The 26,573-nt window shown below is 38.1% G+C and overlaps 1 protein-coding gene across 1 annotated transcript; it reads left to right on the top strand.

Moving 5' to 3' along the window:
- Positions 1–8,582: 8,582 nt before the first annotated feature.
- On the top strand, positions 8,583–11,047 carry LOC139128805 (uncharacterized). Its single transcript, XM_070694517.1, has 4 exons — positions 8,583–9,202; positions 9,393–10,122; positions 10,212–10,557; positions 10,662–11,047. Exons 1-4 carry the CDS (start codon positions 8,583–8,585, stop codon positions 11,045–11,047), a joined length of 2,082 nt encoding a protein of 693 aa, XP_070550618.1.
- The last annotated feature ends 15,526 nt before the right edge of the window (positions 11,048–26,573 follow it).

Below are 26,573 nucleotides of genomic sequence, written 5' to 3'. Positions count from 1 at the left end.
TCATTTCATAACATGTATCATTAGCGTTATATATATCAGCAGAGTACGTAAGCAAAAGTTTGCCATTACAATTACCAATGTCCAATAGCGGCGCTAATTTTCAAATTCATGTGTGAAGAACAGTCCAAGTCAGGTAGAAAGTAATGCTACGAATGACTGATGTCCAAATGACGTACCAGAGGTTGGGGAAAATTGCTTTTTCGGAATGCTTGTTTTCGTTATCATCACTTGTGGCAACTTACTTTCAGCCGTAACTGTTGCTGTTCTTCAGATGTACGTCTGTAGTGTCGGACGGCTAAGCTACTGTGCCCAGATCTTTCGCAGATTAACTGCTCACCAATATCAGTATCATACAGACGTGCCTCTGCCAGCATAATGATGCAATATTTCCTATGCTATACCAACATGTTGCCATGGTTTCTGCCAGAGGATAAAGATAATTACTCTCCGCAGGTGTATTTGATGCAGTGTCAGGGAAATAAAAAACTACTTTATTAACTGCCGAACTTTCTTGTGAGCCTCACATTCAAAGTCTCTAAAAATTGCGAGACCAGACCTCCTTTGTATTTCTTTTAGCGTGCAGCAAAATCAGTAGCACTGAGCACCTTAACTATTAAAATAAGTATCAATGATTAAAAAATTTCATCCCTTAAATCTACATACTATTGACTGTTGTACTGTTGATACTGAGTTACTAAATACCTGTCAAGTAAGTCTATGTTCTCATATGCTCTTGTCACATTTTATTGAATGCAGTAATGTATACGTCGAAGTATCTGAACAGAACACAATGACAAAATAGAAGGATCCGTGGTTTATCTTCTTTGCTTGTTTAAAAAATGTTCATCTGTTTTGACACCGACCGTTCACTGCAAGTATTAGGTGTTTGTATCAGACAAAATTAGCAATGCCGATGGTAAAGCAAAACAGATATATGCTTTTCTTTCCATATTAGCGTCGACCGTTACACTAGACACACCAACTAAACGTTTAGTGATATTTGTTTGAAAAACTGAAAACAGAGAATATACAGGAGACCTAACGGCCGATATAGCTCCGCTGTGTTTATGTAGAGAATAACTATTTTTGACACATGTTGATGAAGAAGGTGGAAATCTTTGATAGCAATTTGATGGACGACGGACGGACGGACGGACGGAAAATCAACCTATTTGATAAGCTCCGCTTCGCTGAGAGAGGAGCTAAAAAGTTGTAAACACGACAGTCAAAGGATATCTATGCTCTGAAAAGTCGTTCAAATCACAGATACTTCGACGTATACATTACTGCATCATTGTAAACGTCATAAGCACGAAGAAATGTCGTTTTCAGTTCATATTTTATAGCATTTTTGTTTTAGTTTACTCTAAGAAAATGAATAATGAACGTTACGTTCTACTCGCGGACTCGCTTTGTTAAGCAATAGCAATTTCCAGTTAACATGCATGAATCAAATGGAATGTCGATATTATAATGTCAAAGGTTAGCCTTCACACTATGCAAGGATTTCCAGCAAAGGTATGTTTAGAGAATTCTGCTATGCTATGCTGACATCGTTTCAACATCTATATTCAATTGATTTGTAGTCATGTCAGTGCATGTACTCTATTCATATGTGCAATGACACAAATATGTCAAACTCAACCTGAATTGGTCATCAGATAACCCGATTTGGGATAAAACAGAACACTATATTAACTGATGTACAATAAAACCTAACCCATTTTTAAAGGAATAGAGTATATATATAGTTACTAGACCACAAAGAAAATAAAAAAAGAGAACGTCTCCATTGTACGGGATTTACAATATGTTAATTATAGAGAATCGTAAGATAGAGAACTGACTTAAATGAGATACAATTTTGTATATTACGAATACGATTGAAAAATGCCTGGCTTTAAATGTAGCATAACATGGCAACCGGCGACCACCAATGTAGTTATTGTGCTGGTATTTTATTATCAGTTGATACAGCTGTATTTTCGATTGCACGTAACACGCTTAGCAAATATGGCATAAAGTTAGCACATCGACTGCGTTTTAAAACTGATCGGCTGACAAACGCAAACCATGCGACATTGCGAGAGAAAAGTTGTTGACAGTTATATTCGGGGGAATATGTGTTCGTTTGCGCATCAACTAAACTGGCAGCGATAAATCACTGACGTACAGAGTCGCCCCGCATTGTTCTGAGTTTCATCGCTCCTAAAAACTGTACTGATTAATATTTCCCCAACAAATTGCCTTAATTGATGAAGGAGCAAGTCTACAAGTTAAAAGAAAGAAGATTTGAACTCGTTTACGTCAGCGATCAGACAGTTGACATGGTCTGCATGGTGGAAGAAGGCTGGTTCAATTACGTTTTTTGATGATGAACAGAAGTCTTGCTGACTTTAGTAGGAGTTATATGCACCCGACAGTTTATCCGCAACGCCATGTCAATATTATGTACATCTCTTTGGGGACCGAGATTTAACTCCTCCCAGCATGCCAAACACGATAATGTCATCTTATGAATAAGGTATCAGTAACTACAAACGTCACCTCATCAATAATTTAAAGCAATGGGGATCGTGCGAGGAAGCCAGGTGTGTGATTCGGGAGAAATTCCCCTGTATAGCGTTCACCCCATCCATTGCGCTCATCCCACTCGCAAGTTTCACATGAAAACACCGATCACTGTGTTGACCCCACTCAAACATTCACAAATCAGACTTGAACCAAGCTCAATGAATAGCCTGATAAGTCAAGCACGCATAAGTAATAATTGTACTTTACAGAAATAGATTGGTATAAACTTTACAGAGATATAAAGTATAAATGATCACAGCCATAGGAAAGCGAAAACATAAGTACGATGGGCTTATATCCCTCTTCCCCTTGCTTTGTGAGAGACAACACCTATATGAAGCCTATTTTTGCATTGCCGAAATTTACCACGACCGGCTAACATTTATGAATGGAACAAGAAATCGTTTGAGAACGTGACGCAACAGACGACGTGAATAGATGTCAGAGCTCCTAATTTGTACCGCCTCTGTGGTTTAGCGAGCGGCGCTGTCAAATTCGTTCACTTTGACTAGTTCTGATTACAACAGTCGCCACGCCTTAAATATCACGAGTTACAACTCCTCTCTAATTTTTTTTCAAATACGTGAAGACGTTACACATGTGACAATGAAATTGCAGGGAATGTTTTTTTTAATTATTATATCCAAACACCAACGATCGAGTAAAAGTTGATATTATCGGACAGACTTATATCATCTTATTGTAAATGGAACGTCATTAATGCTCTCCATCCCTAGGAGCGTAGAAATGTCCGTCTCAAGGGGAAATGTTTGGTGTTTATAATTGTTATAATAGTTTGCACCATACAAAATATACATTTATAGTTCCAGTAGCATTTCTCAGAAAAAAAAAGTATTTTCGCTAGAGAAGAAAAAAGTCTCAACATTTATGAATGACGGCACTTTTCACTGTATTTCCATATGCACAAGGAGGAATAAAAGTAAAGCTTCAAACTTTCAGTTTTCCCCCTTATTTTTAGGCAATTCTGGGCACAACCATTGATAAATAGTATGTTACCCAACATCGCCTGTTCCTTCAGTGTATCGTATCAGTATGAGAGTCGTTTGCATTCAAAATGATACGACACAGGAACACGCGATATCTAAGCAATAAAGCACACCCTGCGATGGTTTACCACGAGATTTTGACCAGTTTACGACATATATGCACGAGCGATAGAGAGTGCATATATGAAGTGAACTGGTCAAAAGTGCATATGGGAAGTGAACTGGTCAAAATCGAGTGGTATACCGTCGCAGGGTGTGATTTATTGCTATTATATCATAACAGTATATCGAAATTCTGTCGTGGAACGTCATGCATGGAATTTTTCTAAAGTTGGAAGCTCGTGCGTATGCAAGCCGTGGTATATCGCCAATATACCGCGGGTTTTTTTTCGCGTCCTGACCAATCAGATCGCTGCATTTCCACCGTCAATATACTGGTATGATATAATTAAGCAATAACCCCCGCCGCAGGAGGGTATACACGAGATTTTGGTACAATGCACGACACATAGCACGAGCCGATAGGCGAGTGCTATATGGAGCGAATTGTTCCAAAATCGAGTGTTATACCCGAATGCGAAGGGGGTTATTGCTATTATATTATATCAACTTGCGTGTATTTCTTGTCTTATTTGGGTATTTTCATCACTCTAAGCGCCAAATGCAGGAAAGGGACGTCTGAGAGATCGAACGTCGGAGATTCAGATTCTGCGCCCGAGACCGAGCATTTTTATAAGGATTCCGTACAGGCACACGATATCCTACGATAAATACGCATTACGTCCATATTGACATTGCATTTTATTCGCATGCAACACGAACGATATTTGTCAAAAAATACCTGCTGCACTCACACAGAAAATGGGTCAAGAGTTCAAATCAAAAGAAAAAAGTAACAATTTTTTTCGTAAATTAACATAAGAACAATAATCCTGGCTTTTTTGGCATACTAAAAATAGATTCGTCTCATTCTGTACCACATACCGTCGCGACATTCAGTGGTGGCACAGTGAAGTTACAGGATCTATTTTTGATGGATAATTTGGACGCTAATTGTACCAGAAAACAAGCAGTTTTGAAATAATCCAGACATGCGATGACTGCAACTGTGATGAACAATGGTGCAGATTCTGAGTGTGTTGCCCGATGCAGGCAGAGCTGGACGCTGACACTGCTCGTTGCATTTGATGTCAAATATCGTCGCAGACGCCAGGAGTCATCCCATTGTTATTTTGAACTTCTTGGTCTACATCGTTTTGACGTCCCGATCTGTTATAGCCCAAACTTTGGTAAATAATATCTGACATGCCGTTACTGTGAGGAAGTGTCAATTTATTTGTGTATGAACGAATACTATCTTCATTTTATTATAAAGAGCGGTATACAAGGATATATCGCGTCTCGACTCCCGCAAAGTGCACAGTGCGCTGTCGCCCTAATATTTGTGTGCATCATACCCCCAACGTGCTGCTTCAGAGATGTCTTTCATCATCGATCCCAACTTATTTACACCAAGAGGTGAGTTACAGACCAATACTTTATCTGTGTATCAAAATTCGGTCTTCGGTCTTTGAAACAAAGTGGACTGTTTCGGGCTTTCTCGAGGGTCTATGGTTTAGATAGGTACGTTCAAATGCACCGACCGGGCAATTTTCGAAAATGCTGGTTTAGGGGCCCATTTTAGCACTGCTATTAGTGCTAAAACAGTATTTTAGCATCGGTGGAATGAGCTCTCGTCCAATCAGAATGGCGCATGGTGGCATGATATAATATAATTGATATTATATCATACTGGGTCAGTATATTGATTGCGCAAATGCAGCGATCTGATTTGTCGAGACGAGAAAAGAACCGTGGTATATTCGCGATATACCTCGGCTGGCACACGCGCAAGCTCTCGGCAAGAGCAAAAATCCCTTTTTATGACGCTTTTTGCCAGCATTTCAATATACTGTTATGATATTAGCAATAAATCACATCTCGCGAGGGTATACAATAGCATGGTGTGCTTTATTGCGTGAATAACATTTTAATGTCAGCAGAGAGCAAAGACAATTCTAATAATTTAAAACTTTTTAATGTATGATATATCCGACATCGTTGTAGCTACATGTTTAATTATTTGGCAATTTTTTAGGAAAGTAATCCGTTCATCTATTTATAATGCAGCTTTTACAGTCCTTGTCTAAGAACAAATAAGACCACCTTTTTTCATTTCATATGCTACAATAGGAACCACATAAAGTTAATTGCGAATTTTGCGACTTCAAATTCCAATTTCCCTTCACTTAATAAGGTGCATTGTGTTGAATTGACCCTTCATGACTCTTACTAGATTTTCAGAAGATCGCCCTCTATCTTTCTTAAGGCCCTCTGAAACAAAGGTCAAGAAACTTCTTGGTAAAACAATTAAAAGGTTAAAGATTAAATTACACCCAGGCAGACACGTTTTTTTTCCACTGTCTTAAAGCAAGTAGACATGCCACGTGAATCTCACTAACACTCCAGCCAAAAGTAGGACTGTAGGCGCAACGATGTAAGTTGATTTCCTTTTATGACTTTCCAATTATTTAGAGGACCATTTTGAATGCAGTGCATAGATATTTTAATAGAATTTAGTTCTTTTATTCCGTTTACTTTGAACTTGATTTGCCTCGACTCTGCGATGTAGACAATGAATGACCTTGTATTTTTAATCTCTTTATTTACCCAGTTTTCACCGCTTCTTGAATAAATCTACTCTAAACTAAAGCTACTGAGGGTTGTTATTTCTTGGAGTGGTTGGCACTTAGCGGATACAAAACTAACTGGACTCCGCCACAGTGAAAAATCGTCGCAAGTGAAAAATTGCTGAAAACCAGCGAACCATCGCACAAGACACTGGCTCGAGTGCACAGCGGACACTGGCATATGCTCTATGCAAGGTAGGCCAACTGTATACACATATACAGCCAACTATAACTGAGTCAAAGAAACTATAATGGATGAAGATAAAGTCGAAGGAGCTGAACAACCACCCCACACAGAATCTCAAAATGAAAATCAAGGAGATATTTCTAAGTCAGAAAATACCACAGAACAAACAAAGGAAGGGGCGGTTCCAAGTGGGACTGCCACTGCTAAAGGTGGATCTGCTGCCCGAACTGAAGGGCGCCCTCTACAGGACAGTAGAAAAAACGAAAGCGGACTGATGTATGCTACCTGAACACAGCAGAGCACTTTCCAAGGAATATGAACAAACTTGGAACAAACTTCAAAGACTTTATCAACAAGACAAGACTCCAGAAGGTAAGGAGCAAGCAGAATTAACGGAAATAAGCTTCAATAGGAACATTTAACAAGGAAATGAATACATTAACGATGCAAAGACAAGGAGAGCTGAAAACAGCGCCCCCAACTTCAAATCACCACCCGAACGAGGATCTACATTAGGCAGCCTGCGTAGTTCACACAGAACCAGATCATCAACATCATCCAGAACAAACACATTAAAGACACAAGGCAAGGCACGCTCTGCAGCAAGAGAGGCAGAGTATATGAAGACAACTGCTCACCATCAAGCAAAAATCAAAGTTATTGAAGCTGAATTGAAAGCAGAAAAGGCAAGGATAGATGCAGAAACCCTCCAACAAGTAGCTGAAGAAAATTCCTAACCAGTACAGACACTTACTACACCAGACCAGTCATCGAACGACCATGTATCACGATACATTGCAATGAACGAGAAATGAAGCATGATCCATTACCAGCACTGACTTAGAATCATCCCCTCTACTCATACAACCAGGACAGGGAACACCAACAGAATCAGGTGAGACAGTCACACCTACTTCAAATCAACAGACACCTACAACAAGTCAGAACAACAACAACATGCAACCTCTGACGGAGATAGCCCAAATGATGGCCCGTCAACGTTTACCACTACAACAACCAATAACATTTGGAGGCGACCCAACCATTACATGTCATGGAAAAGATCATTCGAGGCCACTGTGACAACTGCCTGCATACAGACATCTGAGAAACTGGACTTCCTGCATAAATACACACAGGGAGATCCGCAGAAAATCGTCGAAGACCATCTACAACGATACGTAGACGACCCAGACAAGTCATATAGAGAGGCTTGGATAGAACTAGAAGACAGATTCGGCAACCCTGCAGTCATCACCGCAGTAATCCTGGAAAGACTGAAGTCCTTCCCGAAAGTTAAACGAGATGAAAGCTAAAGGCTACTCGAACTATCAGACTTGTGCTCTAACACAGAGGCACACATGAGAAAACTTCCTGACCTTTCGTCCCTCAATACACCACAGGGACTCAAGCCCGTCATGGAGAAGTTACCAAGATTCGTCCTCAACAAGTGGAGAGATAACGTGGCATCATACAAACGACGTCACAAAACATTTCCTCCATTCAAGTTCTTCAAAGACTTCCTGAAAGACACAGCGAAAGCAGCATGCGATCCTGATATTCCAAGACCAGACGACACACACCTGGAACAAGTAAGTCAAAATCCATTCAACAAACGAAGACTAGAGCGCGTGTACACGCAACAAAATCATCAAATGAAGAAAAACAATGTCTCTTTCATGAGGCTACAGGATATGACCTGAAAGATTGCAAAGCATTTGCAAAACAACCAGGTGCTGACAGAATTGAACTGTGTAAGAGAAAGGCTTGTGCTTTAAATGCACTGAGAAACATCTCACCAAAGACTGCACATTGACCATCGAATGCGCTATATGCAAGAGCAAGAAACACATCACCTGTCTCCACGCTACACCCGGTGACAGGTCTAAGCAGAAAACAACCGAAGCTAAACCAGAAGATAAAGAAAAGGAAACCCAAGAAGCTACAACAAAATGTACCAGACTCACGAAATGCCCAGCCGGACGTTCGTGTGGTAAGATAGTCCTCGCCAAGGTGTATACACAAGACTGACAAGCAGACTACATAGAAACTTATGTAGTCCTAGACGACCAGTCCAACGCCTGTATGGGTGACAGTCACCTCTTCGACGCACTGAAGATACACGGCCCAGACCTTGAATACGAACTGTCAACATGCAGCGGCAAAGGAGAACTCAGAAAGGGACGACGTAGCAACCGCGTCATCATAGAATCACATGACGGAAAGAAAAAAAAATCTCTTCCCGTCCTGCTAGAAAACGACAACATACCGAGTGACAAGAATGAAATACCTACACCAGACATTTGCAAGGCCTTCAAACATCTGAAGCCAATCATCGATTACATTCCAGAACCAAAAAAGAACGTTGGAATTCATCTCCTCATGACAGAAACTAAAGGACGCAACTCATCAAACCTCGGATGGGATGAAACACTACCAGAAAAATACTTGCCCAGATGGACCCGCTGGTGCAACAACCTCAACTACATCACAAAGATACAGCTACAGCGATGCTACACTCCATCCACCTTCGGACCCATAAAGAAAACAGAGTGTCACATTTTCTCTGACGCCAGCAATGAAGCCATAGGTGCTGTAGCGTACATGCGGTTAATTAACCATGAAGACAACGTCAACGTATCATTCATACTTGGCAAAGCAAAGGTAAACCCGACTCATGCAGTCTCCATACCTCGCCTGGAACTGTGTGCAGCCGTCCAAGCGACAGAACTCGCACAGAAGATCACATCAGAAATCGGCCTGAACATCGACAACGTCATATATCACACGGACAGCGAAATCGTCCTTGGATATATAAACAACACCTCGAAACGTTTCCACGTATACGTAGCGAACAGAGTAGAAAAGATACACAACATCTCATCACCACACCAGTGGCGACGAAAATCCAGCTGACATCGCATCACGCAGTGTACCAGCCCAAAAACTCAACTCAACTATCTGGCTATCAGGACCAGCATTCCTGTGGCAGCGAGACGAGCAAGACAACCACGAAGCAACAGAACACAAATACACAGTAAGTGATGAAGACCCCGAGGTCCGCAAACAACTTGCTGTCCTCAACACATCAACGAAGGAAGTAGAACAAGACAACTTAGGTGCTCACCGATTTCAACGATTCTCATCATGGAGATCCTTGAAGAGAAGTATTGCCAACTTAATAGGCAAAATCAGACAAAGAAAATCACCAGAAAAGACAGACAAAAAGGAGAATGATAAGTCTCCAGAAGAATTGAAAATTGAGATGATGGCACAAGCAGAAACCATCATCCTACGCTCAGTACAGAAAAGTGTGTTTCATAAAGAATATGAAATACTATCTGCAGCAAAGTCAGCAGGCACTGACAACAAACTACAGAAATTGAATCCCATCAGCCGGATGAACCCATTCATCGATGAAAAAGGACTCATCCGCGTTGGAGGAAGACTTCGCCAATCGGACCTCGACCTCTGCGGCCGACACCCCATCATCCTCCCACAGGACAACCACATTTCACGACTTATCATCGATCATGTACATCGACAAGTACAACATCAAGGCAGACAACTAACCCTGTCAAACGTCAGAGCTAATGGCTATTGGATCATGGGTGTACATGACATGGTAAGAAGTATACTACACAAATGTGCGATATGTAGAAGACTGAGAGCAAAACCACTCACTCAACTCATGGCCGACCTACCGTTGGACAGAACAGAGAAAACCCACCATTCACCAACGTCGGGATGGACGTATTCGGCCCCTGGGCTATAGCTTCCCGCAAAACCAGAGCCGGTACGTCTGAAGCAAAGAGATGGGCAGTCATCTTTGTCTGTCTCTACACTACAGCAGTACACATAGAAGTAATAGACTCTATGGACACTTCAGCCTTCATCAACGCCCTACGTCGCTTCATAGCTATACGCGGCAACATCAAGAAACTCAGATGTGACCAGGGCACCAACTTCATCGGCGCAAAGAACGAACTTCGGGCAGCAGCCAAAGAGCCGGATCAAGACCGCATCAAGAAATTACTTACAACAGAACTGGAGAGAGACTGTGAGTGGATTTCAACCCACCTCACGCATCACACTTCGGCGGTATATGGGAACGACAAATTGGTACCATCAGACGCGTTCTTGACTAAATGCACTATCAACTAGGCAAGCAACAATACACACATGACTTGCTGACAACTCTCATGGCAGAAGCCAGCGCCATCGTCAACTCCAGACCTATAACGACTGTATCATCAGATGCAAACGATCCCCAAGCTCTCACCCCAAACATGCTACTCACCATGAAGACTCAATCACCGACCCCACCACCAGGCTCATTCGTCCTACAAGACATCTACAGTAGAAAACGTTGGCGACGCGTACAGTATCTAGCTGATCAATTCTGGATACGATGGATGAGAAAAGAATATCTAGAAAGCTGTCAGCCACGACCAAAATGGAACAAATCTACAATCAACGTCAAAGAAGGAGACATGGTTCTTTTGAGAGAGAAAGAATACGCAAGAAACAGCTGGCCCTCGCTCGCATAGTGAAGGTCTACCCCAGCGATGACAACAAAGTACGAAAAGTAGACGTGATGATCTACAAAGATGGCGAACATCGAACATACCTCAGACCAATTAGTGAATTAGTTTTGATTGAAAGTACAAATTGAACTCTCTGATAGAATTCAATGAACACTATATACGGACTCTATTAGTATGAACCCTTTCGTATATACTCTTAGCTTTTAGAATTTATTTAGACCTAAAATATTATTAGCATTTATTCTCTTCGAAATTTAGGATTAGTAAAAATTCACCTTACCGCGCATTTTTAGACGGGGAGTGTGTTGAATTGACCCTTCATGACTCTTACTAGATTTTCAGAAGATCGCCCTCTATCTTTCTTAAGGCCCTCTGACACAAAGGTCAAGAAACTTCTTGGTAAAACAATTAAAAGGTTAAAGATTAAATTACACCCAGGCAGACACTTTTTTTTTTCACTGTCTTAAAGCAAGTAGACATGCCACGTGGATCTCACTAACACTCCAGCCAAAAGTAGGACTGTAGGCGCAACGATGTAAGTTGATTTCCTTTTATGACTTTCCAATTATTTAGAGGACCATTTTGAATGCAGTGCTTAGATATTTTAATTGAATTTAGTTCTTTTATTCCGTTTACTTTGAACTTGATTTGTCTCGACTCTTTCGATGAAGACAATGAATGACCTTGTATTTTTAATCTCTTTATTTACCCAGTTTTCACCGCTTCATGAATAAATCTACTCTAAACTAAAGCAACTGAGGGTTGTTATTTCTTGGAGTGGTTGGCACTTAGCGGATACGAAAGTAACTGGACTCCGCCACATGCATTATCGTGTTGCATTGTTCGTCATACTTCACACCTGACTCTCTTTCTCTCTCTCTCTCTCTCTCTCTCTCTCTCTCTCTCTCTCTCTCTCTCTCTCTCTTTCTCTTTCTCTCTCTCTCTCTCTCTCTCTCTCTCTCTCTCTCTCCTCTCTCTCTCTCTCTCTCTCTCTCTCTCTCTCTCTCTCTCTCTCTCTCTCTCTCTCTCTCAAACAAGGTTAAATATTACGGAAACTCAAAGCTAGGAAAGTCAAATTTATGAATGTATCACTTTTATTGCGGATGAAAATGATCATACATCGCATACTTGGTGTAAACATCCACACATAGAGTATATATTTTAATTTAAAAATTCAATCTGTCTTGTAACTGTTTTATTATTTTATTCAAAACCATAACTTTAGTTTTCCCGTGTTCTAATATAGTCAATCAAGACTTTTCAGTCTATGTTCTAATATATGTTCCCTATTGCTTAAGGATAAGTACATTTTTGCCTCTTTTGAACTTCAATTTTGAACTGCATATCGAAAAATCACATTGGTGTCGAATTCAGTACTTTTGTCTTTTATTTTGCCTCTTTGTAGTTATTTTTTTTCCTTTTCTGTAGAATAAAAGGATAAATTTGTACACACTGTAATAACAATTAATATTGACTCTCCGACATAGTTTCACTTATTGAAGTTTGAATTGCTACACTAGCCAATGATTAATTGTAAGATATAACATAATAGATAGTTTGGTGTGTCTTTGTCGTAAACCTGTTTAGGGTACTTTCACAAATAGCGATTGGGGGGGGGGGGCGCTGGAGGAGTCGCGATTAAAATCTTTTTTTTTTTCAGATTCCCCTTCAATACCGTAAAACATGTTCAAGTCCCACCTCTATATGATCAAAATTTTTCAAGTCCTCCAACTATCACAAGCTCGTACATCATTAAAGGATGTGCACCCAGAAAAAATAAACATGTATCGCGCTGTTTGTAAAGTCATATTCCTAAGGCAAGCTCTTAAATTGATTCATTCTTAAACGCATCATTGAACTTTCTGGATTTATCAGTCTAAGCCAAACTTGAGTTAATCCATTTCTGGCAAGGTCAATTGCTCCTGTCTAAGAGCACACAAAATGACGATCACGAGAGAGTGTGCAAATGGTGAATTCTGGCTAATTGTCATATTGTGAAAACTGAGCACAGCGCTACCAAACATTTGTTTCAAAAGTACAAGACATATATGAACTAGATGCTACTCAAAATCAACAATACTAGAAGGCTAAAATATTCCATCAAATAAGTGTTTTCATCTCTGAAATTTGGGTGTAATAATGGCAAATTTGGTTAAAAATAAATACTGCCATTAGGCACATATTTTTTTCATTTAGTCTTTACTGATCAAAGTTATGCTTTTGTATTATTTTATGATGAGAATGTGGAAATTTAGAAAATCAATTATGGTGTTATTCTCATATGCTAGAATTCAAAACTCGAAGACAACTTTTTATGTCTCCTGGTCTTCCATGTGTTGCTCTCTGGCCTAATCTTGTGTACAAGTATGTCTCACTGTCATGAGCGTCGTTTGACCCAAACTCTTCTTCAACTACCATGTACATCAGAGTCTGAGCTATCTCTATCACTTCTCCGGTATGCAGTGACATTGGCACTGCAGTAGCAGGGCAGTACCTGATGGTTACATTGCCCGCAGGGAGTAACAGTATTAACTTAAATAATTTTGACAATATTTTTATTCAGTTTATACAACTGTGTTTTTGTTCTACTCCCTGCAGCATGTTGAACTGTCGAGTATTCAGCTTGCTCACACAGCCTGTGTATGTGTATCATGCATTTGCATCATTGACAACAGCTTTTCAGTTTTTTACTTTAATTAAATTACCATCTAATACATAGTTGTATATACAGGCTTTGTCGACAAACTGAATATTGTATGTTTGAAGATGCTGTAGGAAAATAGCAAGATACTGTAGTTCACATAAATATTGTAAAAATCATCAACAGTTGCAGTTTCTGCACTATCACTAGGCTCGTTTGTTTTTTTACGACAAATCATAGACTACATGTTGAGATTTTTTGTAAGATAAAGATATGAAATGTGACAAAATCGTTCTAGACTTTTTGAAACTATTACAAACATTACGACGATTGGATGACATAAAAATGATAGTCATTTTTCATTGAATTACCTACAAAAACCTGGAATTGGAAAATGTAAAACGTAAAAGTGAACCAAAAAGTGTTAAGTCCCCCCTACAGGCAGAGCAAAATTTTCAAGTCCCCCTCTACTAACCTAACACTTTTCGAATCCCCCTGGATTCCTCCAGCCCCCTATCCATTTTCGTGAACGCACCCTTATCTCCAAATGTAAAGCTACAATATGTTGTCGTCGGCTTAGAAGGAAAGCATTAGGCAAACCTATTTAAAAAGCCACATTACGGGAAAGCTCCATTAACTTAGGAATGCCCTACTTCCCTACCTAGCAATCAGAGGATCAATTTCACAGACCTGCCTTTCCTCTAATGACACTACAATTGCACCAGCTGGATAAGATAAACATAACTATGGAACATTCACACCTTTGGGGGATTAAAAGTCTTCTGTTTGTCACCCGAGTTGGTCAGCAAGGACTCGGGTTTCAGGTACCATGCAAGTTAATGCAGTCTTTCCCTAATGAAGTCTACGAGAAACTCAAGTGCTTTAAATGGAACTTTTGCATACCCGGTGATTAAACAAATGATATCCGATTTCAGTTGATTTTTAGGCAAAACAAATTTAGCAATTCAAGAAGAAACTTCAAGCCCTTCACTTCTTTAGTTTTACTTGTTCTGCTGATTATTTGGGTTGAACTTTAATTTGACGTAAGTTTGAAAATAAAAACTGTCTACTTCAATAAAAGTGCCAACTGATATAATATATGTAAGTTTATTATTGTTTGGTAGTTTATGTTGTTGTGTTGCCCATAAACACCATAGCAATGAGTATAAAAATTCTGAAAAAAACACAGAGGGCGCTGTTTTCATCACCAGCTCAAAATTGTCGTGGATTTCCAAAGCAAAAAATTCATCAGTATAGCTGGCATCGACCAAAAACATGTCAAGATGATACGTACCGATGAATGTTTTAAAATAGAAAAAAATAAGCTCAACCCTACTGTTGTGACCTTCGGGAAATTAATTAGTGGCTATTAAAATCATTGAGATGTTTTACATCTGATCTTAGAGGACAAGCGTTAAAAAGTTATGGATGTAAAAAGTTATGGATGTAAATCATTTGTTTGGGACTTTCTCGATATCGTGAACAAAGGCTGAACCGTGTGACTCCACATGGACGAAACAGCACACGCGAGAGATGGAATGTAAACCATCAGATCGACAAGTTAAGGTTATTTAGGGTATAGCTCCATTACTTATAAAAAGGAAGTGTGTCATAGTTGCTTAATTCGGAACAGTAAATAAAATGCTGCCGTACTAATAAATAGTTTATCACCTACAACAGAACTGTTTCTCATTCTGCATGACGCTCATTAATATATGTTTTTGCAAATCACCACAAGGATTGTAAGCTGCCGACCTTTACTATTTCACATGACCCAGAATGTAACATTCGTGAATAATCCTTTTAATAAAGAATTTCCAACATATTTAGATTTTCACATGTATTCAGGACAAAGTTATACGACATTTGGTGTAAATGACATGAACATTTAAATTAATCGTTTGAATGACAGTAAGCATATGTGCTAGATGTGTATCATACTGTTGTTCCAGCTATCGATAGAGATTACAGAATCCTTGAAAATAAATCCAAAGTGTCTGATTCGACGTCTGAAGGTAAGGAAATTGACTTACCATGAGAGTAGAAATAGCAATAATTTCGTCGGTGATTTAGATACAACTTACTTTGAAGTCACAGGGCCAATCGGAATACTTGGCGGTTTGCCTAAATACCACCTCAGTTGTTTTTAGTAAGGTCTTCTCTTTAGACGAGCTGCCCCGATAACTTGATAGAAATTTCGATTAAATTACACGCTAAAGGGATAACGATCGAATAGACCAAACAGTTTAATAATTTCCCCATCTTTAAGATTCTGCTTGATAAAGAAAAATGAAAAGAAGGTACCGGTAAGGACTTACTAATTTCAACAATTATTGGACGATATACGACTTGGTTGGTTTTGTGTTAGACCTTACATTTAAAGAAGCTTTTGGCTTTACCGAATAAATTTGATTGTTGCCCCAGATAATACTACATTTTTGCAAATATCGGACACAGGTATAGCGAATATTTTCAATTTCTCATATGCAAAATATGTATAGTCTATCGCGCTTTCCGGTATTATACTCTGCACTGTGAACCCGGTCTTTTTTAGACTAAGATGTTAATGGCAAAACGGTTTCTTTTCTTAAGTGGCATATCGCCCTAAGGCTGTATCTCAAAATTACCCGAAGATCAACAAGGAAACTGTCGTTTCACGAACAAAGAGCGAACTCACATGTAAAGTCAACCCACATGGCTTGTTCTTTTAGTTTACTGAGGGAGTCATTCTGATGATTGTGTTTCGCGTGTACGTCTTGAAACTAGTGGCACATTCCACTGTGTCCTCTTGCTTATTTTTGGTTAAACATACGTGTTCTCTACTGGTCTACTTAAGCCTAACAAAGCAATGCAGACCACACGAACGTTTGCTGTTAGTCAACGCATCATGGTGATATTGCATTGTTTGTACACACATGCGCAGTAAATCCACAGTCTCATTTACAGCCACCATTTACACAGGACCAAAATGGTTGATATATGTTCAGTATATTTACGTATATTTACGTATAGGGAACACAATATTAGTTGTATACGTAACGTATATCTCTGTATATGGAACATTTCAATACGTTGATATGCGTAGCATATATCTATGCAGATCAAGAGTATAAGTATTGCAGATCTTTGCACACTAAATGTACACTGTGTTTTGCATTGTATTAGTATACATATGTGTATACTTTACGTATTTGACTCTTGTACAGAATCAGTATATGTGTATATATTGTTGTATATCAAGCATTTTGCCCAGTGTTATCTCCAAATAATGTCTCAAGACGCCTTCGGTTTTCGCAAGAGGACCAGTTACTCAAGCAGTGAGTTTATTTAACTGAGAAAGCACTGATTCGATATTGCAGTTGTTAATGGCGTAGAACAAAGTTATTGTTAAATTGACACAAAATTAGTAGTGATGTCAATGTACACTAATATACGTTCATTAATCTACAGCGTCCTCTCGATATTAGGAAAAAAATATGGAAAGGTAAAAAAATTTTATCTAACATAATATACGTCGTATATGTCTGGTTGATGTTTTTTTACAAGGTAATAGTATCATTTATGAATATCTAGTGTAACTAAGCACATTCAAGAATAAGCGTTGCTCGCTGGAATACTGCAAAACGTAAGAGAAGAGTTGACGCTTGCAGTTGAGAAGAATATAATCTGAACGATGGTGGCTTCACAATTTGTAGTGATCTGATATGAAAGCGACTCTTACTCTTATATGTGAATCATATTTATTGACTCTTGGATTCTTGATATCCAAATAAGATTTAGCCGCCAAGCTATTTAATAAAAGCGTCTGTTTACGATAAAACCGAGTCACCACGTAGAATAGCTTTGCGATGTTAAGAATCAACATGTCTTTAATCGCTTCGATAAAACTTTATCGAGTTAGATTTTGGTTGATGCACCCCAACCAACCAACAATCTCAGTATTTATATCTAACTGCAGTTGCCTATAGTGTAGTACATATTACGCTATATCAGAGGAATATTCATTTATAATAAACCTTTTTGGCCGGACATTGAAACAACACTGCCGCTTGTTGATAAGCGGTATTAGAGAGGTTTAGTTACACGTAATTACGTTCGATCAGTACGCGTAGCGTCTTTGTCACGTGATAACCAGACGTCGCGTACGTGTAGCACAGACGTTCCGAACGTCAAACAACACTTCTACACGTAGTCATAATTACGTGTAGTATTTTTGATACATTTATTTTCTCGACAAGCAAAATCAAAAGGTATCATTGTAAATTAGCAAGCATCTTTGATATCAGAATATTTCGTAGAGTTTGCAACTGTACAAGAAGTACTTGCCATAATTTCCTTACATGAACGAAATGTTGTAGTCGCATTCCACTTTTTGTCTGACGCCTCCAAAAAGAATTCTCTAAACAACATAAATAGCTGCATCAAAGAAAATCGGCTGATTTAAGGTAGTTCGATGGTACAACGAGCTACTATAAAAGTGGTCCTCATGTATCGAAATTCATGTTTTTTTTAAAAATTACACGAATTTCGCATGTTTCTGAGAAAAAATATGCAGCAAAATAATCGGGAACTCACAACTAAACCTCTCTATTCACACGTGAGCACGGACACGCGTACGCCACTGCTCGCCGTCAGACGTACACGTAATTACGTGTAACTAAACCTCTCTAATGTAATCTAGGGGGAACGTTTGTTTCGGTTCGGGGATTCGCTGGCGCTTATATTTTATTATTTATGTTATGTATTTTCTCTCTGCAACGCAGGTCTGTGCCATTCACTTCCCTGCATGTTTTTCATGTATATTATATACAGCGAGTGCCATGTTGTACCAAGCAACCTACAGATTTGATTGAAAGGAATACCTTTTTTTGTTTTCAATAACATCAACCTTGCTGAACAAATTGCAAAGGAAGAATGAGAATTTTTGTTTTCAGCAACATAAAGCTATACCCGAGCACTTGTCAGCATTCTATTGAAAAACCTTACGTAGCCCCTTCTATCCGATGTTTCACCTCTACTTAATCTTAAAATATATGACTCACTCAGTAGCAGTGGAAACTATTGCGATGTTCATTTTCCTTTAAGACAGTGCTGACATAGGTTGTGAATAATCGCCCACTTGCGTATGCGAGTTGTTAATTGGTTTCAGAATAGTTAATACTCTGTTCTGCTCTTCGAAGAACAATATTTGTTGCAATTAACTCAACTATTATTGTGTCTTTCAAGCCACAAATTGTACATTGACTGGCAATTTTATCTTTTTTATTTTTTATCTCGACGGTCAGTTACTAATAATATTAAGGAATCATGTCTTTTTAAGGAATGATATCAACCACATCAACCTTGCCTTAACAGTTAAAGATAAAAAAATAGACGCTTTAGATTTATAACATATACATCCAAACGACTACAGTGACGGTGACAAATGTAGCAAACAACTAAAAGAAAAATAAATTACTATATTTACATTTTGCATAGTTAATTTATTTACGGACAATCTGAACAGGTCATCAAGAAAGTTTTTTTGAATATTTTGTGGGAGAGGGGCACTCGAACATGTATTGACATTCTACTGAAATCGCTTTAATGACCCCTTTCTACGACATGGCTCACCATATGCTGTATTCACAAATACTAAGGGTGGGAAAATGAATCGTCAATGAAATCGTCTTTCGTTTTAAACAACCTCTAAATCTTCAAAATGTCATATCCAACGTCTCCTCAAGATCGAAAACTATTTTAACTCTCCATAGCAAGCTGAAGTTCCAAGTATTCAAATCGCTATCAAAGCCTTTGTATGTGTAATGCGCATTCTTTCGTTAGAAAATGGACTTCAGTGTGGTCTCTAATTCAATCATCAATACTAGTATGAGGATAATAGGCTTTGTTATCAAATTAAGAATATTGTGTTTCAACGTTCTCTAGAGAGAAAATTGAAAAAATGTCTTTGTTGATAAAATGAATACAAATATTGAAACGAAAATGATAGAAAGTTGCGGTTTCCATTCATAATTCTTTCTTACCATTTATATTTACTGTTTGTGTGCTTGTTATGAAAATTCGATGATGGCATTTGCATTTTTTTGTTTTCTTTCACCCCAAACTGGGGAATATAAAATGTGAAAAATGAGGGAACGTAATATTTCAAATTGCCATTCTATACCGAGCGCAAACGGGTTGAAGTACACCTTTTCTATCCGAAGAACGATCAGATCCTCCTTGAATTGCTCCTACCCCTTGTCCTGTACTTTTGAATGCGGCCCTAAATACGCACAAAATATATGACTCACGCACACCTCGTATTCCATAGTTAAACATTTCTGATTCACTTTAATTCATCAATGTTTATTTCTGTAGAAATTTATGGCTTGCATGTAGTGAACTGATACGAATTATATACATATATTATTCTAATCTGGCTACGTGCAGATCGTAACGCAGCTGCACTGTACTTCCAATATGGAGACAATTAATCATTGAGTCCCGCTTGCATCCGTGATGATGGTAAAAAGTGTCCCTCTCCTAGCTCTTGTTGTTTTCTGTTTCTTTGGTGGAAAATTAGAGATATTGGCGAATTATTCAAATCACCGTAATTTCTGCGAAAAAAAATAAATTTTGATGTAAAAATGCGATGATATATATATATATATATATATATATATATATATATATATTATATATATATATATATATTATATTATATATATATATATATATATATATATATATATTATATATAGGGGTTATTACACGAAGTTTGGGCGATACCGCGTCGTATTCGAGTGATGTGTCCGTATTTTGACGAGTTGCGCAGCAACGAGTCAAAATACGGACACATCACAAGAATACGACGCGGTATCGACCAAACTTCGTGTAATAACCCCTTTATCATACATGCATGCTTTGGTTATGACTGTTTTCCTACCGACGCTCCGAAATTAGCGACGAAATCAACTTGAAATCGACCTTGCTTTCTCCAGGCTGTACTTATAAAAAGTTCACTTCTTGATATTATTCCGCTATTGGGCCATTCCACTTTAAAGGAGGGTATATGGAGTACTTTTAAAGCAAACAATTTAAATATTACGATGTCGACACAGGTTTTCACAATTTAAGAACATTTATTTTTAGTTTAAAATGACGGTGGATGTAAAACATAGGCGGGGATTTGTAAAATGGGTGTTTGTTCGTGTTTTGATACGTAACGTCATCCCTGCGTGAAAGTTATGAGGTTGCCAAAATCGGGTCAAAATACTCGCGCCACGCTCAAACTCTATCGAGTATGAACAGCTGAGAGCACAGAGCAAGCAGCTCTGCGACATCTATGAATGCACATGCAGTGGATATAATACCCGTACCAGTCAGTTTATCTCGAAGAATTATACATGTTCCCAGACGTCAAATATGCCGAATTTACCATCTCAGTAAGCGGATTCGTGAAAACATGAAGTGAGTACACTGTAAGCTGTAGTGTCGTAACTAGTTCGTGATTTTGTTCTGGACGAATAAACATTTCATTGGTATTTCCGTCGTCTGCTCGTATATTTTCGTTCCTGGCTTGCCTAAATAGAACTAAACTTAACACGATTGGAACTATTTTGGGAAAATGGATGGGAGTAATTATTAGGAAAATGTAACGAAATCGAAATTTTTACAGCTGAATTTTACAAAATGATAGAAAAGAGTAAAATTTGAAATATTGTTCTCATCGAACAAACAACGAAAACACAATGATTATTGCATACCTCTTTCATCGGATTCATTTTATGAAAAAATGTTGATTTTTGTGTATATGTACTGAAAAAACGAGACAAAATGCTTCAAATTTCTCTAATTGACGACTTTTGAGTGAGAGCACTTTTGAAATGCCCCTGCCTTTTTCGTGAATTTAAGGCTTCATAAACATATAGTTGAGTCAGGGCACATTTTAAATGACCCTGACTGACCTAGCTGTAAATCATTCGAAAAAATTCATTTTGGTCGAGGCAAAGTGACAAACTGAGATTAGTACTAATATTTCAGTAATGAAGAAACTATAGACAAGCTCACACATTTTCATTCAAATATAAATATTGTTCCTATGTTGTGAACAATATTGCATTAGATACTATCATGCACTGATATTTACTCATAACATTTCAACAGCATTGCAAATTTTGTATAAAATTTTAAAGGTGGTGAGCAAATCAGGTGTAATATTAGACAAATTTCTAAAATTCTTGAGAAATTGTGCCTATCCAATTTTCCCAAATTAGTTCCAATCGTGTTACTTCCTTTAACAACCTAAGCGAAAGTTTGACTTTCCCTAGATATGGTACATTGTTATCTGAAACCCGCACCGCATCGGTACCACCAGACACGATCATGACCTGTGCACTGACAGGTACAAATCGGAAATATCATGTGCACCTTCAACTTTGTCTGTCGCGAGTATTTTCAGTGCGGTTGGATTTTCATGGCTCATTTACGACTGTAAACGATGTAATTCACCGCCAGATACTTTAAGCTCATCAACAGGAAACTTGTCGTGAAGCGATTCTATCATGATGCTCTGTCAACCGATATCTTTACGTGTAATGATACATCCATGGTGTAATCTTCAGCAGCGTAGACAACACGAAAACACTGCACCGTGCACTGCCACGGGACCGGCCGTGAATTGACAGGTGTCGGCAAATTATACAAATTTTCAATACGTATGTTTTTGTACAAGTGTACTTGTGTCTAAGTGCAATGCCCATGAAGTGACTGCAAACAACATAATTTTGACCATAATCATAATGACGTTTCGGATTGTCATTTGTCTTATTCGCTCAGCTGTTTTATATGTACATAAACCAACGAAGTCATGCATACAGCGAAGGCCACACGTACGCGTCGCTGTAAGTAGTTCGGTTACAGTGAAAATATAATTCGTATTTTCACTAGTTAAAATATGGGCTCATATCAGTACCGTCTGAACAATAGAAGAATGGCAATACAGGCATAGCATGTATGATAAATATATATATATATATATATATATATATATATATATATATATATATATATATATATATATATATATATATATTATATTATTTCATATCTTATTGATTCTTATTTTTGGCTCATACATTGGGCACATAGCATTCTGGTAGCTTCATTAAGAGATTGTGACATAAAACTACACCTTGACTATGAACGGGGAAATACATACACGACAATTTAAACGCACGGTCAGCCATGGTGAAGATTCGAAGTATCTTTCTCATAGTCATGTACATCTGCATCATGACAACTAACACAGAAGTGATATGTCTTCATGACAAATGACAAAAAACTTGACATTTAAACGTATCAATATGCTTATCTCATGTACACACATGAAATCACAATGGCTCAAATCTGAGAGCGCATCACAAAGTTTATGATTCGACAAGATTTTCTGTTCAAGCATCCTGATTCCTGAGGACTATGACGGCTTCCTCAACTTTGTTTTCTATATGGAGGCAGTTTGCCAAAAAACAAACCAAAATAACAATATCAACTCCTACATATTTTATCGTGTCAGCTCACGGTGTGCCAGTTAAACATTAGTAAAGTAAAAGCTTTGAATAAATGGCTCCAATCCGTTCAGACAGCCTGAACGTTTTAAAATCAAAGTAAAATAATACTGCCCTCGGTGTTTCCTAACTTGACCTTCGAAGAAGTCACACACCATCGCTGAATATGTGCAGTCAGTATTGCTTGTTGGTTTTGCTCCACTAGCTGTTTTTCGCATTGTAGTATTATGATTTGCGGATACTTGAACGAAGATATTCAACCACTTGATGGGCAACAACAATACCAGTTGTTCATTTCAATGCGAAGCCGGATAGTTTGGGTGAAAATAGTGCGGACATTCATTTTTCAGAGCCTGAAATGCTTATTTGGTTTGAAATTTAATTTGACGTCAATTTGGAAAAATATAATTATGTGCTTGAATCAAAATGCAGACTGTTATGAAATACGGCTTTATCATTACTCGGTAGAATATAGAGTTGCAATAACCATGAAAGTCACAGCAATTGGCATAAAAATTCTGCAAAAAACCCCACTGAGGGCACTATTTTCATCACCGACTGTCTCACACATTACATCAGTAGTCTAACTGGTATGGCCTTAACACCTGTCAAGGAATTTCGTGCCTCTGAATGTTTTAAAATAGCAACATTGAGCTCGACGCTTCTGGCCTATGGGAAATTAATTAGTGGTCTTGTGCCAAATAAGGTATTAAAGTGATAGAACTATATTATATCTGATTATGGAGGCCTGGTGTGATGAAGCTTGAGTCGAGACGCTACATATCGAAGCTAGATTCGCTCTTACACGAATAAACTGACACTTACTCACAGTGAAGGTATGTCAGATAAGATGCAATGAGCAGTGTCAGCATTCAGCTTACACTGAAACGAGCAACGCACTCCGCACAGCTCTGCATCACGGTGGCAGTCATCAAAGTTCTGGATATCGATTATTTCATACGCTGCCTATTTTCTGGTACAATTGACGTCAAAATCACCTATCACAAAATAGCTCCGGTGACCTCATTGTACCACCTCTGAATGTTGCGACTTTGATGAGTTGCATAAATAAAGATTCAGGAAACGTCCGGCTGTCAAAGTTATGTGTAATGCAAGGTTTAATGTTTCGACCGATGATTTATTTAAAACAATTTATAAAATGCCATTACCGGATAGAATAATTTACAAGAATATTTGATTTGTTTTTAAAGGTTTGAATAATATTACGCCACAATAAATTACAAGCCTTTTTACCGAAAATGATCATCAAAGGGTTACAACATTTTTAATTCAAAAAGTGTTAGTGATTCCTGTTACAAGTACGAATTCTTATCGAAGAGGATTTACTGTAAATAGAGCCAATCAGTGGAATATTGTCGATTTGAATAAAACATATACATCCAGTATCTCATTATGTAGTTTTAAACTTTCTTACCTTAAAGCTTATGTGGAATAATTATTTCATTTTTGTAATTTAAATTTTGTTGACGAATTGTTTTTGTCATAGAGTGTAAATATTTTTTTAACTGATTTAATGAGACATGTATTACAATCTTTTTATAGCTCCAATAAAAAATTGTGTGCATCAATGTATATATCGTGTGCTAGTTCACTCCTGGTCATGTCTCATTTTTATGCATTGTTCTGTTGAAGCTTTGGTTGTCATGCTTCATGTAGTTCTGATTTTTGTCAGTTTGTATATCCAGATGAGATACTTGGAGAGATAAGCATCTTTACTGAAGCTTACCAGGCTGCCCTCGTTAAATAAGGTTTAATGAAAGAGACATAAACTAAAATTAAATAAACGCCTTCGATGCAAATTGAAACATCTATTTTTAGTATGCCAAGACAGCCAGGACTATTGTTCTCACGTATGAAAACAATTGCTATTTTTTTCTTTTTACCTGTTTTTTAGTTTTCACCTTGCATGTGAATATAATAGAATGTTCATGAATAAAGCGTATGTTATTGAACGATACAGTAGGCGTCTGATGTCAGCATAACCCGAACTTATTTGACGGTAAAGTAGTGCGGAAGTTGTCCTACGGTATTTCGACTACACGCTGTAATAGAGTGTGATAGAATCAAAGGCATACGAATATTATGCGAATGGTATCACTTAATTTATTACATTGCATGGGTAAAGTTCATGGTTAAAAAAAACATTATTTCTAATTTCAAATTTGCCCCTATATCCGTATAATTTGTGTTAATTTTCACAAAAATACAGACAAAGCTACCAAATGATAGAGGGTATCATTAGCAAGACTCAAACAATGTACTGTCGATTTAGTGACTGCCTTTAAGCAGACGACAGAAAACACAAATCTGAGTAAATACATAAATGCATTAATAAATGTTAGTTCTTGGTATTTACAATTAACATTACAGACTCAACAGATAGGATATACATGAAGACATTTCTTATTTTCAAACAATATCAACAGTTATGAACTGTGCTGTGCTGTAAGAAAAAGCCAAGAAAGAATAAGAAATAATTGTATTCAATAAACTTGCCAGCATTCTATTGAAAAACCTTAAGTAGCCCCCTTCTATCCGATGTTTCGCCTCTATTTAAGGAGGCACTCCCACTTGGTTATATTTTTAAAACACAATTTTTAACGGTCGATATTTGACTTGGCGACTCCATGATGTTCGCGAGATATCGATAAAAACATGTCATTTCCCGACGTATTTTTCACATCCCGAAGTTTTACGATCGTTTCTGGTTATGACCCGAAATCCCCCGAAAGTGTGTTGTTGTGCTGATTGACGATACTCTAAGGAGTCCAAAAACGTTCGAATGACGCAATTAATTTACCTCCTTCTGCGATGACTTTATATATACATCATTATCAATGCCTTTACCTCTGGTGATTCTTTTTTAAAACTTCTCCTTAGTTTTTGTCGTTTTCATTATACTCAATCAGTTGTATTAAATTTTTAAACAATACCACATAGATATCAGTTTTTACGTGTGAACTATTAGTTGCCTCTGATAACTACATTTTGTCGTTTGCCACACAGTAACGCGTGGTTCGTACATAGCGGCCGCCGCGTGTGGTATGCGCGCAAACCAGGCTGCGGCCACTATGCATACTATGTATCAACCGCACCTATCTGTGCTAGTTACCTATGCGATTCTGGTGGAATCAGCAACCTTTGTTTTTCGGGGGTTTTTTTTGCCGAGTCAGTAGGACTCGGCTTTCTCCCATGGGACATGACCGCTCACCGACAAGAGTGGTATTGCTGTGGCGTACAGCAGCGTCAGCGTAGACTCGTACTCCATAGCTTAGTTGACAATGGCACCAGTGCCGAACGTTCTATGTTCGGAAGCTGAATT

The sequence above is a fragment of the Ptychodera flava genome, chromosome 3 (assembly GCF_041260155.1).
Source record: "Ptychodera flava strain L36383 chromosome 3, AS_Pfla_20210202, whole genome shotgun sequence".
Taxonomy (NCBI): Eukaryota; Metazoa; Hemichordata; class Enteropneusta; family Ptychoderidae; genus Ptychodera; species Ptychodera flava.
This window is presented reverse-complemented; position numbering and strand designations above follow the sequence as displayed.

What these genes read in the sequence shown, in the direction of transcription:
- LOC139128805 (XM_070694517.1), top strand. Translation starts at nt 8,583, where the DNA reads ATGGGTGACAGTCACCTCTTCGACGCACTGAAGATACACGGCCCAGAC. An exon ending in TCATGGGTGTACATGACATG is followed by an intron (nt 10,123 to 10,211) that starts GTAAGAAGTATA and finishes ACCGTTGGACAG; the next exon opens with AACAGAGAAAACCCACCATT. An exon ending in AACAGAACTGGAGAGAGACT is followed by an intron (nt 10,558 to 10,661) that starts GTGAGTGGATTT and finishes ACTATCAACTAG; the next exon opens with GCAAGCAACAATACACACAT.